We start from the raw sequence: 13239 nt of genomic DNA on the forward strand, positions 1-13239 counted from the left end.
TCCAGGACGCTCGCATTCAACTCCGGTTCTGCCGGTCGATGTTTCTACTGTGACGACCGCGTTTTGTTTCGGCGCCTTCAGCTCCAAACGACACGCTATCACGCCCGCCGCGATGGGTTCTGGCGCCAGCAGAGGACTCCCTGACGGCACGTGCGCCCAGACAGACGCGAGAGCTGAATCGCAGTTTATTTAAATAGCTACAATAAGTTAATACAGAGTGGATCATAAACGGTTCGGACAGACGTGGCTGGGCGCCGGACGCCGCCTGGTCAATCAGCACCCGACCAGGGTCAACTATGGCAAGCTTCTGTAGAAAACTGCAGTACAAATAAAACACAACACTATTTATGGATTTTCTGTAATTATTTATAAAACATAAAAACGTCTGACACAACAAAATAACCGTAAAAACTCCCCCAAATGGGTTAAATGAAAGCCACCGGCCGCCCGGGACCGCGAGGTCACGAGCCGCCGGCGGCCGCACGCCGGTACAAAATTAGAAAATGCTATACAAAACGACTTACCATCTAGGTGACTGAAAACGCAGAGTGGGAGCCCTGCGGGGGCGCGCGGCCGCCGGCGGACACCCCTCGCCCCCCCGCAGGGCGGCGCGGGAAGTAACTCAACACCCAGGTACTGCCAAAGCGGGGCGCGCTGGCGGCGGCGCGGGGTGGCCGGCCGCCACCGCGAGCGGTACCAGGCGCGGGCCCGCGTGCGCCGCCGCCAGCGCCGCCGACCGCAACGCACTCGCGGACAACTGTAACTTCTAGCGAAATGCAAACCATTCTGAAGCGTAGTCGCTACGTCAAACCAGGCTCAGCGCCGCCAATAATGATCAGGCATTATAAAATCACATCCGATTTTCTAAATTATAATATAAAACCGTTCAGCTAGTGGTAAACATGGACTAGGAAAATAAATGAATGACTTTAATTTTTGTACAAAACCATTCAGAACATGTTTGTACACCACACAAGTTGCAATCGATTGGCGCAACCGCAGCGAACTGAACCGAATGAGACAGACACACTACGCTATGTCCGGCGGCGGACCGCACTGCGCTAACCGGGCCGACGGGCAGCGCGCGCGGCGGCCGCCAGGGGGGCGCCGCTGCCGCCGGACGACTACCATCATTTCAGGCTCAACTATGGGTAAGTTGCAAGCCAGGACCCGTTAAACCACACCGGGGGAGCCAGGACACTGGTAGCCGTCCTCGATCGGGAGGGGTGGGGTGGGAGGGGCTAGGGCCGGCGGTCGAAAGCAGCGAGGCCCGGAGGCGGCTCAAGCTGGCGGGAGACGCGAGGGAGCCCGCGGCGACGCCTCCATCAGTCGGCACCGCAGTCGTCTGGACGGCGGGCCACGCGCGGCCTGGAAGGGGGCGGGACGGCCGCGCCACGGCGGCTGAGGACGGGGAATCGGCCGGGCGCCAGCGGATTATGCTCGGGTTAGGCTGCTATCCTTATGGAGCTGGACCCCCTGCCGTACGACACCGTGAAAGATACACGCCCACGCCCAGCGTGCGATCCGCGCCGGCCGGCGGGGCGCAGGCGCAGCTGCCGCCCCGCGCGCGCTGGCCATTCCTGACACCGCTTTTGATTCCGAACCGCGCGGCGACGCCGCCGTGCCGCACTTTGACATGGTGACCCGCATCTGGTGGCTGTGGCTCGGAGGGAGGGCTCGCGAGTGCTCAGTGGGCGGGCGACCGCAGGCCGACCCGGCCCGGCCTACTATCACAAACACCGGACAACACACGGGTCAAGATAAGCGTGCTGCTCTAAAGCTCCGGACCGACGCGGCGCGCGCGCGCACCCGAATTTATCAACGGCGTCATCACCCGAACAGTCATAGATATCCACGCTAACATGAATTAATGAAGTGTTATCTAAACACGTAAAACGCTGGATAAGTCTAAGCTATAATTCGTCGCCAGCTAAATAAGTGATAACATTCTGAAATCATAAATGTATGAACTAGAAAATTAATTGCATAAATTAGCTTAAATCACAATCGGGGGATAAATACAACTATCACATGTATTTCGTATTATATATATGCCCATAGTGGAGCGAACGGGGTCAAAGTCCCCGAAATGACTCAAGTGTCGAGGATACATAGAAAACGTGCGGGAGGGCTCGCGGCGTGCGGCCGGAAGGCCGGACCCCCGCGAGCCCCACCGCTTGGGGCGGCGGCGGGCCGGCCGGTCGGCTGTGTTAAAAACACCCTCCACATAGAGAAACACACAGGCTGGCGGCGCCGGTTAACAGGGATCACATGAGACTGAGGCGACAGCGGCGGGGCGCTCCACTGGATTACAAAGAGGTATTACTATATGTACAAAAATGTAACCCCAAAAATAAAGAGGAACTATGTGATTTCCAGTCCACGTACTGTTATATAAATATCTGCCGTTTGTACATAAATCTATTTACAATTGCAAACGCCAACGATACAAAAATGTGAAAAAGTAAAAAATGTATCCAAACGACTCTCAGCTGGAATACAAGAGAGGCTCGGCGAATTACGAGGTGGCTATCAGCTACGGTAATAGTTTATACAGATATGTATATAAAATGTCGACCGCCGCCAGCCTGCCCGCCGCCGCCCCGGCACCCTCTCCCTCGGCAGGCTCTGTCCTGCCCCATCAGCGCATGCCTAGTCTATGGCACTACCACACCTGGAAAATCCACATCTAGCGGGACATTAACTAGCCGGGAGCGCGCCGGCGAGAGGGAGCGCCGCGCTGCGGCCGGGGAGCGCAGGAGCGGAGCTGACTAGGCGTGTCCTGGGTGCGGCGCCAGCCGGCCGCCTAGCACCAGCGGTACGGCACGGCGCGCGGCCGGTCGGCGCCCTCCTTCACCAGCGGCTTGTGGAACTCGCGGCCCGGCCGCGAGTGGATGGTGGCCCAGCAGTGCTCGCAGTAGTACTGCAACGCGCGGCGGTCGGGTCAGACGGGGCGGCGCGACATGCCAGACACGGCTGAGCACGAGCGAGGCGACACAGGTGGCGCGAACGTGAGGGCACCGATAGACAGGCAAGCGGCCAGCGCCACACCCAGGCGTCCGGCATCTGTCCGCCGTGAACGGCGCAGTCACCCGCAGAGGCCAACGCGCAGCACACACCGAACATACGGCGACTCCTCGGAGCTGAGCACGAGCGCGCCACTGGGGACGAGCTGGTGCTGCAGCGAGCGGCCAGCCGTGGGCGTCTGCCCGCCTCCACAGACCGGCAGTAAGAGAGCCCCACGGACCCCGGACGGAGCCGGCACTGCCTGACGACGCCTCAGTAATGCACAGTCCGAGCGTGGCCCGTCGCTCACCTGCAGACAGGTGACGTTGGCGCAGAAAAAGGGGGCGAACTTGCCGCTGCAGCGCGTGCCCTGGCACTCGTCGCACATCTGGTCATCCAGCACGTACGGCTTCACCTCCACCTGCGCGGTGGCAGAGCGGCGTCAGCACCAAACGGATTACCGCCCCGGCTGACTGGAGCCCGCCACGGACACGGCAGAGGCGCCCAGACGACGGGCCGCTCACCGTCAACACCACCACTCGCACCAACCGTGTGATTAGTAACGCTGAAAAGGCATAGCCCCGGACGGCTACACAGCACAGCCCGTCGTCACATGACCCGAGCACAGCTGCGAGGAGTCCGGCGATCGCTCCAGAGCTGACCCGCGACCCGGGCGCTGCCGCCGGGTCGGTCGAGCCAAACCCGGCGGCAGCGCCCGGGCGACATCCGGCCGCAGAACACGACGCACATCGATCGGCGTGCCGCGGCCCGGATAAAAACGGCCTCCTAATAGCGCCGGCGGGGCCGGAGCGCAGATGCGCTTCATTACAGCCCAGCTGTCACGGCAAAAAGGCGCGACCTGCACGTCCCGGCGGTGACCGGGCGGCAGAGTCGGAGCTCGGCCGGCCGGCCGTCGCAGCCGGGGCTCGGCGGCCGACGCGTCACGCACCCGCTTGTCGATGTCGCCGTGCTGCAGCTGCACGAAGCGGGCGCTGATGGCCGCGATGTAGCTCTGCTGGTTGCTGAAGGCCACTCGGCCGGCGCCCTTCGGATACTTCAGCTCCGGGTCCGTGTCGATCCCGGCGTAGCAGACGCCACCGTACAGGCGGTCCATGATCATGGCCAGTTCAACTGCCGGCCAGGTCAGATCAGGTCAGCTCAGGTCAGGGCGTCACAGGCGTCCACGTAACGGCAGTTCACGATCGCGGCCAGCTAAAATACCGGTAAAGTTAGGTCAGGTCGCCACCGACGACCCTGAACAGGCGGTCCATGATCATGAGCAACCCAAATGCAGGTCAGGTCACGTCAGGTCCGGTCAGGTCAGGTCAGGTCAGGCCAGGCCAGGCCAGGTCACCACACACCCACGTTCAAATGGTCGTTGGTCGTGGCAAGCTCGGCTGCCGGTCAGGTCAGTTCAATGATGGCTTTAGCGAAAGTTCAGGCCACCGTCAAAATTGATTCCAAGACTTAGCGGATGATGAGCAAGGGCTGGAGCCCGACGCATGGACTGCGCATTTGCAGTAAGACGCCGAGGCGGAGAATACGATCCCGTTTCTTCCTACGCCACCGCACAAACTCGCCTTAGCGAGATAAATCTTTGGAACGGAGTCGGCCCGCGTTCCACAACATTAACCCTAATGCCTAACGTTTCAGCAGACCCATGAGCACCACTCCAACCACCATGCAATTCTGAACGGTGCAATCCTTCCCGGCAGATTTGCCTGATGTTTGACATGAACATTGATCAATTCGGAGAAATGCAGCACACTTACTGCGCTTGCGCCCAGGCGTGGCAAAAGGTTTTAACCCGCAGTGGCAGGCTTCCCGGGACTCGGTCTGCGACGTACCGCCACGTCCATTCGAGGGCGCCAACACAAGCGTTTCCGGGTACGGATGCCGTCGAGCAGACGCCAGTCGAGCGCGGACCTGTGCGGACGGCCAGGAGCACGACGGCAGCCTGCCTACTGCGGGCCAGCGGCGCGCGACAGCCGCGGGGCGTCCGGCCGGCCCGACACCACGGGCAGCTCGCTGCGCGGAGAACGCGCCGGAGAACGCCCGGCCCATCTGACCAGGCGGGCCGGACGGAGCCCCCACCCCTCCGGCAGCAGAGGGCAGTCGGGGCGCTCTGGCGGCCCCGGTCGAGGTCGGCCGGCTCGTGCGCCGGGACAGGTGCCGGGCCGCCGGGACTGACGGTAGATCGATGTGCCGGCCAGACAGGGGGCGACCGGCGCCACCCGCTGAGGGGCGCAACGGCGGACCCAGCGGCCGGGCGGCCCGCGACTCGGTCGATCTCGCCGGCGACATCGATTCCAGGTCTGGAGCGGCGACGTGCCGGGGCGGGCTCGGACGCGGCGGCGTCTCCCGGTCCCGTTTGCGCCCGCGCCTCACCCGAGGGAAGCCACCCCGGACGAGCGAACGGCAAGCGCCGGTCGAAGCCGGCGGTGACCATCTCACCCAAACCTGCCGCGAGGCGGCCGGACGCACGGGAATACGCCGCGCCAGACGCCGCAAACCCCGCCGAACCGCATCACCGAGTCGCAGGTGGAACCATTTGAAGTTGCTCAATACGAGTTCCGTCCCACGACGAACTCGACTGCAGGGGTCTATTTGGACCCAAAAGCTGACGTCACCGATTGAATTCAGGTACAATGACAATAGCAAATGGGTTTGGCCATTCAGTCGAGCTTTTCATCGAAATGGCACCCCCACAACTTGCCAGCCATTAACTTATGACCTATCGGTTAGGCACATCCGCACCAACGCACTAATAATTTGAAACTCCCGCACAAGTACGTCAACTGGTTGAATATCGGCCTTTTGAGGTTCGTGGGCTCTGAGAACGAAGAACTGCCAAGAAAAGGGATGGTTTCAGCGAATACTTTGAAGTAGAGTAGGCCTAGGCTTTTCGCCGAAAGCTCCATCAAAGGAGGCGTCTCCACACCGCAGGCGCCGGCGCCCACCAACGCGCGTCCATTCTACAGCCTGCTGTCGGGCGCCGGGCCTTTGAGGTCCGAGTGACGCTGCGTGAGTTCGACCTCGCCGCGGCGCGCGCAGCTCTGCCGGTGGCCGAGCAGCTACCGGCCGTCGGCCCTGGGGGCGGTGACGACCGCCGGGGGCGGCGCCGGCACGCGGAAGGCGGCCTGGGCGGACAGCTCCGGCTGCACACCGTCCCACGGACACGCTAGCAACGCTGGAGGCAGCCCCCTGGTTAGAATACAGACCAGACTGCGCCGAAACACCAACAAACTGCTGCAGAAGTTTCCGATCGACCCCGACGGCACCCTGCAACTTTAACTCACAACGTCCCAGCAGGCGAGCGACCCCGCGGGAGAGCCTCCAGCACCAGGTCGTCGCGGGCGGACAGCGGTAGAGACGGCGCCGGCCCGAACACACGTCCCATCGGTGCCCCGCACCGACCAGCCCATCAGCCATCTGAACAGCTGGAGGCCCTGGAGCCTCCAGGGCAGCCTTGGTCGACACGGCAGCCCGGTCACCCGGCTCCAACAGGGACGCGCCGGCTCTGACCGCAAAACGGACGGCGAGGTGAAGCGGCTGGCCTGCGACGCCACGCCGGGCATCGCAGTCCTGGAGCCTCGGCCGCATCGCCATTAATGCGCCCTTCCATGACGCAGTATGTAGCGCCGATTCGATCCAGGCCGCGGCCGGAATGAGCCGAAGGGGGAGGGGGAGGGGAATACCGCGGGACGCGTCCTTACGCAACACAGCCGCGTCGCCAGCGACCGGTCACGGCCGCCAGCTCGGCGGTGGCCGCCCGGCTGCACAGGCGCTGACCTACCGGCCTTGAGCGGACGCGGCACGCCGCCGACGAACACGGTCTTGCGCGGGTCGAGCGGCAGCGACGCGTCCAGCACGAAGTCGGCGTCGGAGAGCTTCCACGGCCGAATCTGCACCGGCTTGTCCTTGATGGTCGGCGACGAGACGCACAGGTAAAGCTTGTCGTCGTCCTGGATGCAGGTGTCGATCAGCTGCTGCACCGAACTCTCGTCCTGGCGGCAGATGCGATGGGCTGGGCTATCGACGCTGGTCACAGAACGCGCCGCCACCAGTCACACACACACTGAGAGCACACACACACTCATTGAGAGCACGCCGGTGGGCGAACACCTTGACAACAAGCGTCAATTTGGCATTGGCATCTGCATGCGCTGTACGTGGTAGAGCTGCCCTCCCATAAAGCACGAAATATCCATCCATGTGTTCAGTTCAATGGCAGGGCAGCGTGAAAAAACACAACACGTCACCCAGGCGTGGCTCGATTCGGAACAGTGGTTCTAAAGGCCGTGGTACCAAAGGCAGTAGTATTGAGGGCACTAGTACTGAAGGCACTGGTGATGATGGCGGTGGTATTGATTGACGTTCAACGCTGGTGCTAACGACGTCGCAGCCCAGACGGGTCGAGCATTGCTAGGACGAAAAAGACCGCGGGAAAGTCCGCAGCCTCCTCCACCCACTTAGAAAATCTTTTCAAAGCTCGACTCGCGAAGCCCCGCAGCAGATTTTCAGATTGGACGAAATCCCCTTGATAGCCGAGACAAAAGGCCGTTGCGGGAGGACTAATCCGCGCCTAGGCCGGAGGAGCGCCCGCCCAACCCGAGACGGCGGCGCAGTCTGGGCGGGCGCCACAGCCGCCGGCACGCACATCTGTCGACGGTCGGGGCGGACGGGCCGGGCCGGATCGATAGTATCGAGCGGACCGACGGCGGCCGATCTGGGCCGATCGGCAGGTGACTGGAGCGACATCGATCGTCGAGGCGCGCGGCGCTCCGCCCCCGCCCGCCGGTGGGCGGATCAATAGCGCCGCCGGACCCGCCCACCGCGCACACCTGGGCGGGGCTCCCGGCCGCCGAGCGCCGCCGCCCGCCCGCACGGCACGCGCCGCCCCCGCCGCGCTCGTTACGCCGCACAGACGCGCCCGGCCATCAGCTGTGCCCAACACGGGAAATGGGCACTCGTGGCGCGGCCGGGCAGCCGCACCAGCGCCCCTCGACCCGTCACCCGCCACACTCCACACCCGGCAGTCACGGGTGCTGCCTTTGTGTGCGGTTCATGCCTTATCACGCTCCGTCAGCACGTCCCTATCGCCGCCAGTTGCCGTTGGAGATCACACGACCGCGACTCGTCCTGGCCCGCAGATAGCCGCCGCGCTGCGACGCACGCACATGATAGCTCGATGTTTCACCTTGTAGGAGTGCCCGTAATCGAGTGTGCCAGCCGTCAGGTGAACGACGCGCCGCCAAAGGCACTTAGCTGAAAACGGCGGTGTCAATTCAGCACAGCGCGGCGGTATGGCGGCTACTCCGCCACGCAGTAGCAGTCTGTTACCTGGAACAGGAGGAAGGCGTATCCCTTGGGCGGGAAGTACGACTTTGATTCGGCCTTGTGCGGCCAGTCGACCACCAGCGGTCCGAAGCGCCGGAAAGACGCCGTGATCTCCTCTGCAACAGAGCCGACGACCGGCGGTCAGTCCCGCGTCCTCCGCCGAGGCAGATGAGCCGCCTCCCGTGACGGCCGGCAACCGCCGGCCGGCGACGGACGTCTGTCCTGCGGCCGTCCGGAGGCGCCGCTGGCATAGCCCGACGGCGGGGAGGCACCACACACGGCGGCGAGGCAGCCGGCCGGCCCGCTCCCCTGGGTCCGGCCGGCCACCGTCATCATCATCTATCCCGGCCGGCGGACTGGCCGCGTATATCATGGCCGCGCGGCCGCCCGCCGGACGCATCGATTCGACCACGCAAACAACGCTCCCGCGCTCATAAACTGTCATCTCTGCCACCCAGCAACGACAGGAAAAAAAGGACGGCCCGGCCCGGCTAATTTATGGCTGCCGCTTGATAAAAGGGCTGGGCCTACTAGCGGGGAGATTCGCTGTTGTTGACGCCGTCGCCGGCGGCGGTGACCCGCCCGCTCGACACTAACCGGCCAGACGGCGGAAATGGTGCGCGCGCCGCCCCACCCAATCGCATTTTATGACCATACGGTTAAATAGTCCGGTTATTTACGTCCAATAAGTGAGGGAGACGCAAAATGGAGCCCAAAAAACATTTCATGCAAAGAATGAGAATTTGAAGCGACATTTCTCAATTGATTTGCTAGGTTTAGAGGGTAAGGCTCATTAAAGGATGGTTAGTTCAAAGTTTGAAAAGTTAGTAATTAAGACCAGGAAAAGACTTCAAACTACCGCCCGAACTTTCCGACCAGCTGATGAAAGAGCACAAGACCCGCGCAAAGGAACACAATGCAGCACGCGGGGAAAGTACAGAATTAACACGATTATCAAGATTCAGGGCCTAACGTGCAGGCGTAAGGGTGCATTAAACGATTGTCATGAGTAAGCTAGTAGCTAACTGGACCAAACACAAACAAAAATTGCAAAGCATAGAACTTAAAAATAAAGATAAGCCTGCTTCTAGCTCGACAATAGAAATACCAACAAACGCTCGCACGACTTTCTCAGAGGTCACATCCCTGTCCAGCCACGCGCCGCACCGCGGTCACAACAGGTCACGAATGGCCGGTGGGTCGCCCGAAAGACCTCTCCCCGCCACCCAGCCAAGGCGCCCGCGTGCGTGGGAGCCTCTGACCATGCAGTGCGTTCGGACGTGGGGCGGCCGTTGCAGGAGCGCAGCGGCCGTGACAGAGGCGCCGGCCGTGCCGCAGCGTCGCCGAGAGGAGCAGCGGCGGCCTCCGTCGCTAACGCCTCCCCGACGCACACCTGCTCCTGGAAGTCGGCGGGCTGAGCGCCGGCCGCCAACACACGCGCCACCTCTGTAAACAGTGCCGCCAACGGTCCCGTGACCCCGCACCCGTGGGCAAGATGGCCGGCCGGGCCGGGAAGGAACGCACCCTCGTCGATGTCGGGCGGCAGGCCGCCGACGAACACCTTGCGCGAGTAGCGCTCGCCGTTGTCGCCCGAGCCGGAGGAGCGGGGCGAGGTGCGCGACGGACTGAGCGCCGGCAGGCCGTCCAGCAGGCCGTGCTCGTCCAGCAGGTGCGCAGATTCGTCTAGGCCCGGGAAGAACGGCGGCTTGCCTGGCGGAGGAGGGGCGGCCCGTCAGGCGGCAGCGACGGCGGCGGCGGCGGCAGGTTATGTGGTTGAGACGGAACACCCCGTATGCATGCCTGGTGAGAACAAATGGGAACGAACAGACCGCTGGCGAAATGGGATAGCGTAAGCATTCGTCAGAGGGTTGTCAATGGCAGAAAGAGGGCGCGTTTCACGGTGCCTAGAACAGCGAAATGCTGCTGAATGAAGGTATTATGGTGTGCGGTGCGAAACAACATTCATTAAGATGTCCAAAATACCCGGTTTAGTTCGAGCACTTCTTACCCATATCCTGTTGTTCGTCCGAGAATATAAAAAAGCCGAGGCTCAATGCTCACGCCGTGACCGGCCTCCACAAAGCACACGCGATCAATCAATCCGTGCTTGGATGCAAACGGGATCACAAGCGTTGCAAACATTGTGGCAGCTACGTTGGCGAAAATGCCACATTTGAATCACATGGGTCTTTATGAAACAGCTGTTTCATTCATCTGTGTTGATGTAATTAACTCAGAATTATTGGCACATTTGGACCGCAGTTGCTGGCTAGGGTGAAAACGGCCGTTCAGGCGCCAGTTCATTGATGTCATGGGACCGTTATCTGCTAAATGCGCTCTCCCGGTTTCGCGTGCATATCTAGGTAACCCTTTATAGCATAAGGTGACTTATAAATCTTGAGTCGAAAACAAAAACTGCGTCAACTACGCATTTCATAGCTTTCCAAATAACCACGCACACCAGAGAAAGACCCCGCAAAGTTTGGACAGCCACCTTGCCGAAGTCACTATGGCGCCCACTGGACCTCTGATCGCCAGTGGCTGCCCTGTCTATATCGGGCTTGGCCTATATCGAGCGGTAAAGATTGCAACGCAATAGCGGCTTCCGAGATTGGGGCTGATTACCAGGTCTCAAAACAGCTTAGCTGCCTTTTCATGATTGATACGATAATGGCAAAGACTATCACACAGTACAAGCAGACAACAGTACTGCCGTTGCACTGGCCTTCCTTGCCCACTTAACAAAAGACCGAATTTCCATAGTTCAGCGATTTCTGAGTAGAATATCAAGTTACACCATTGGAGTGAGGGAATTGCAAATTGGAACAAAATGCGCAACGCTTAAACAGCCAATGTAGTTTTGTATTAAAGCGAGTAAAGACAACACTATGCTGCACAGAATACGCGTGACTAACATGAACACACACTTGGCAAACGCTGCACCACGTTGTGTTGTACCGTACAATGTTCCATCCGCTCTTGACAGCTGCCCACATTTATGGTTTGGAGTTGCAGACATTCAATTTTTATGGTGTGTTGCCACCACAATGCGGCCGGCGGCGTGGGAGCACGGCGAGTCCGTTCGTGATGGCTGAGGTGGGACCCGTCAAGTCGGGCGGCGGACACGTTCGTGACGCGGGCAGAAACACAAAACATGCACGGAGTCACGGCGCTTACGGTGAGTGCTGGGCTGCGGATATGACGGAATTCTGCGGCAATGATCCCTTTGGGGAAAACTGAGCATGGCTTTGGGAAACTTCACGCACACACCAGTTACACGCAGGCTTAACTTCTGCTGAACGTTGCGGTGGTGCCACGGACGCATCAACTTGCTATATAGGAGCGTGGCAATGTTTTCTTTTACGTCACTGAGCATAACTGAACCGTCGCTGCGCAAGGGGAGGCACAAAACACGAATGCATGTTTCAACTAAGTTAGGCTGCTGCGCGGGGGAATAAGAGTCACTCTATGTAAAATGTCCAGAACCGACGCAGAACCGCAGGAATCGACACCGTCATTGGACAGACGGTACACATGTGAGCATGCAGGGAAGCAATGGAGGCTGCTCCATGTGTCATGTTCATCAGAGCTTTAAGCATCCTTACAAAAAAGGCGTTATGTACATCACTGAGTGCAAACGGCATGGATCAGATATTAAATCAGATCGCAGTTGGCTGTGCGGGGTGAGCTGATATACATTTTAACGTCTATTAACATAGATGAAGGACCTCTAGCTGCACGTGAAAGTAATTTACTTGACGTCAACTTGCGTTCCATTCCATAGCGTCTGTTCAGTGGCCACACAACGCGATACTGGTTGCACATGCGACGATAAGATACCATGGTGGAATGCGAAATAAACTGCACGCAAGCCGCTTGCATTTTCTGGACTCGAAATCAGTGAAATGACCCATGCATGCCCAAAGCACTTCGCTCCTTTAAATAGTGTGCGCTAATTTGGAAGCTACGGAAGTTTTTCTCTTTGACAGTGTTCTGACCGTCACGCGGCACTGCAGCGTGTTCCGGTCATATCGTCGCGGCACATAATCAGCGCTGTCGCCACAGGTCTCACCAGCCTCACTGAGACAGCATAGCCTTAAAACTCGAACACCAAGTGCGGTGGAAACGACCACGTCAATATATGGACCACCGCCCTTTACCCTTGACCCACACAATCGGCCAGGACCCGTTTAAAATAATCAAAATGCACCGGAGGGGGCAAACGCACGGTGCGGCCGGCCCTGCACACACTGTTAAGTGGCACAGCACAACGCGAGCAGCAGCCGGCTCGGCGAGCTCGCAAGCGGACGCCGACACGGGTTCGGCCGCTGGGCCCGGGGCGCCGCCAACGCCAGGCGCCCGCTGACCTCGCTGGCTCGCTCCGCGGCCGGGGACAAGCCGGCCGCACCGCGGCATCACTGCGGGCGCGCAGGCAGGCCGGCACCACCGCCCCGGTCAGAACATACATGACAAGGCCTGTGAGGCGGCCTCACGTGGTCTGCACGAGGCCGGAGGGGAGGGGCGTGCGCTGCTCGAATCACCTCACAGCGAATGTAGGATCGTGCAACAACGCAAACTTAAAAACTGGCGACAAGGCAGTGTGCAGGAAAGCCTATACCTTTCCGCCTTCGAGGCGCGCACGCTGCATGGAAGAAGGCACAGCGCGATGAACAAGCTGCCCGCGATCGCAAGCACTTCCAAACGCACTACTCAACCCGCTCGCGTCCACCACCGGCTTCCTCTATCCCCCCATAGGCATCCATATCCCGCCGGTCTGCTCGCACCATAGTGCATGCCCACAGAAATTTGAAATCGTGTCACGGCAACGCTTCGCAAATGGCCCTTTACTGCACCGCCGTACAGCAGTCTTACAGCACTGGACGAGATAATTAA

At 60.3% G+C, this 13239-nt stretch overlaps 1 protein-coding gene across 1 annotated transcript; it reads right to left on the reverse strand.

The window, feature by feature from the left end:
• Positions 1-172: 172 nt before the first annotated feature.
• On the reverse strand, positions 173-10012 carry LOC119112714 (translational regulator orb2; the record flags this gene model as incomplete). Its single annotated transcript, XM_037236992.1, is given in 6 exon segments — positions 173-2923; positions 3317-3427; positions 3956-4137; positions 6803-7013; positions 8350-8462; positions 9871-10012. Coding segments are annotated over 6 exon segments (876 nt in total), but the record flags the coding sequence as incomplete, so codon positions are not given.
• Positions 10013-13239: the final 3227 nt, after the last annotated feature.

The sequence above is a fragment of the Pollicipes pollicipes genome, unplaced genomic scaffold, assembly GCF_011947565.3.
Source record: "Pollicipes pollicipes isolate AB1234 unplaced genomic scaffold, Ppol_2.1 Scaffold_7261;HRSCAF=8764_pilon_pilon_pilon, whole genome shotgun sequence".
In the NCBI taxonomy this organism is placed as follows: domain Eukaryota; kingdom Metazoa; phylum Arthropoda; class Thecostraca; order Pollicipedomorpha; family Pollicipedidae; genus Pollicipes; species Pollicipes pollicipes.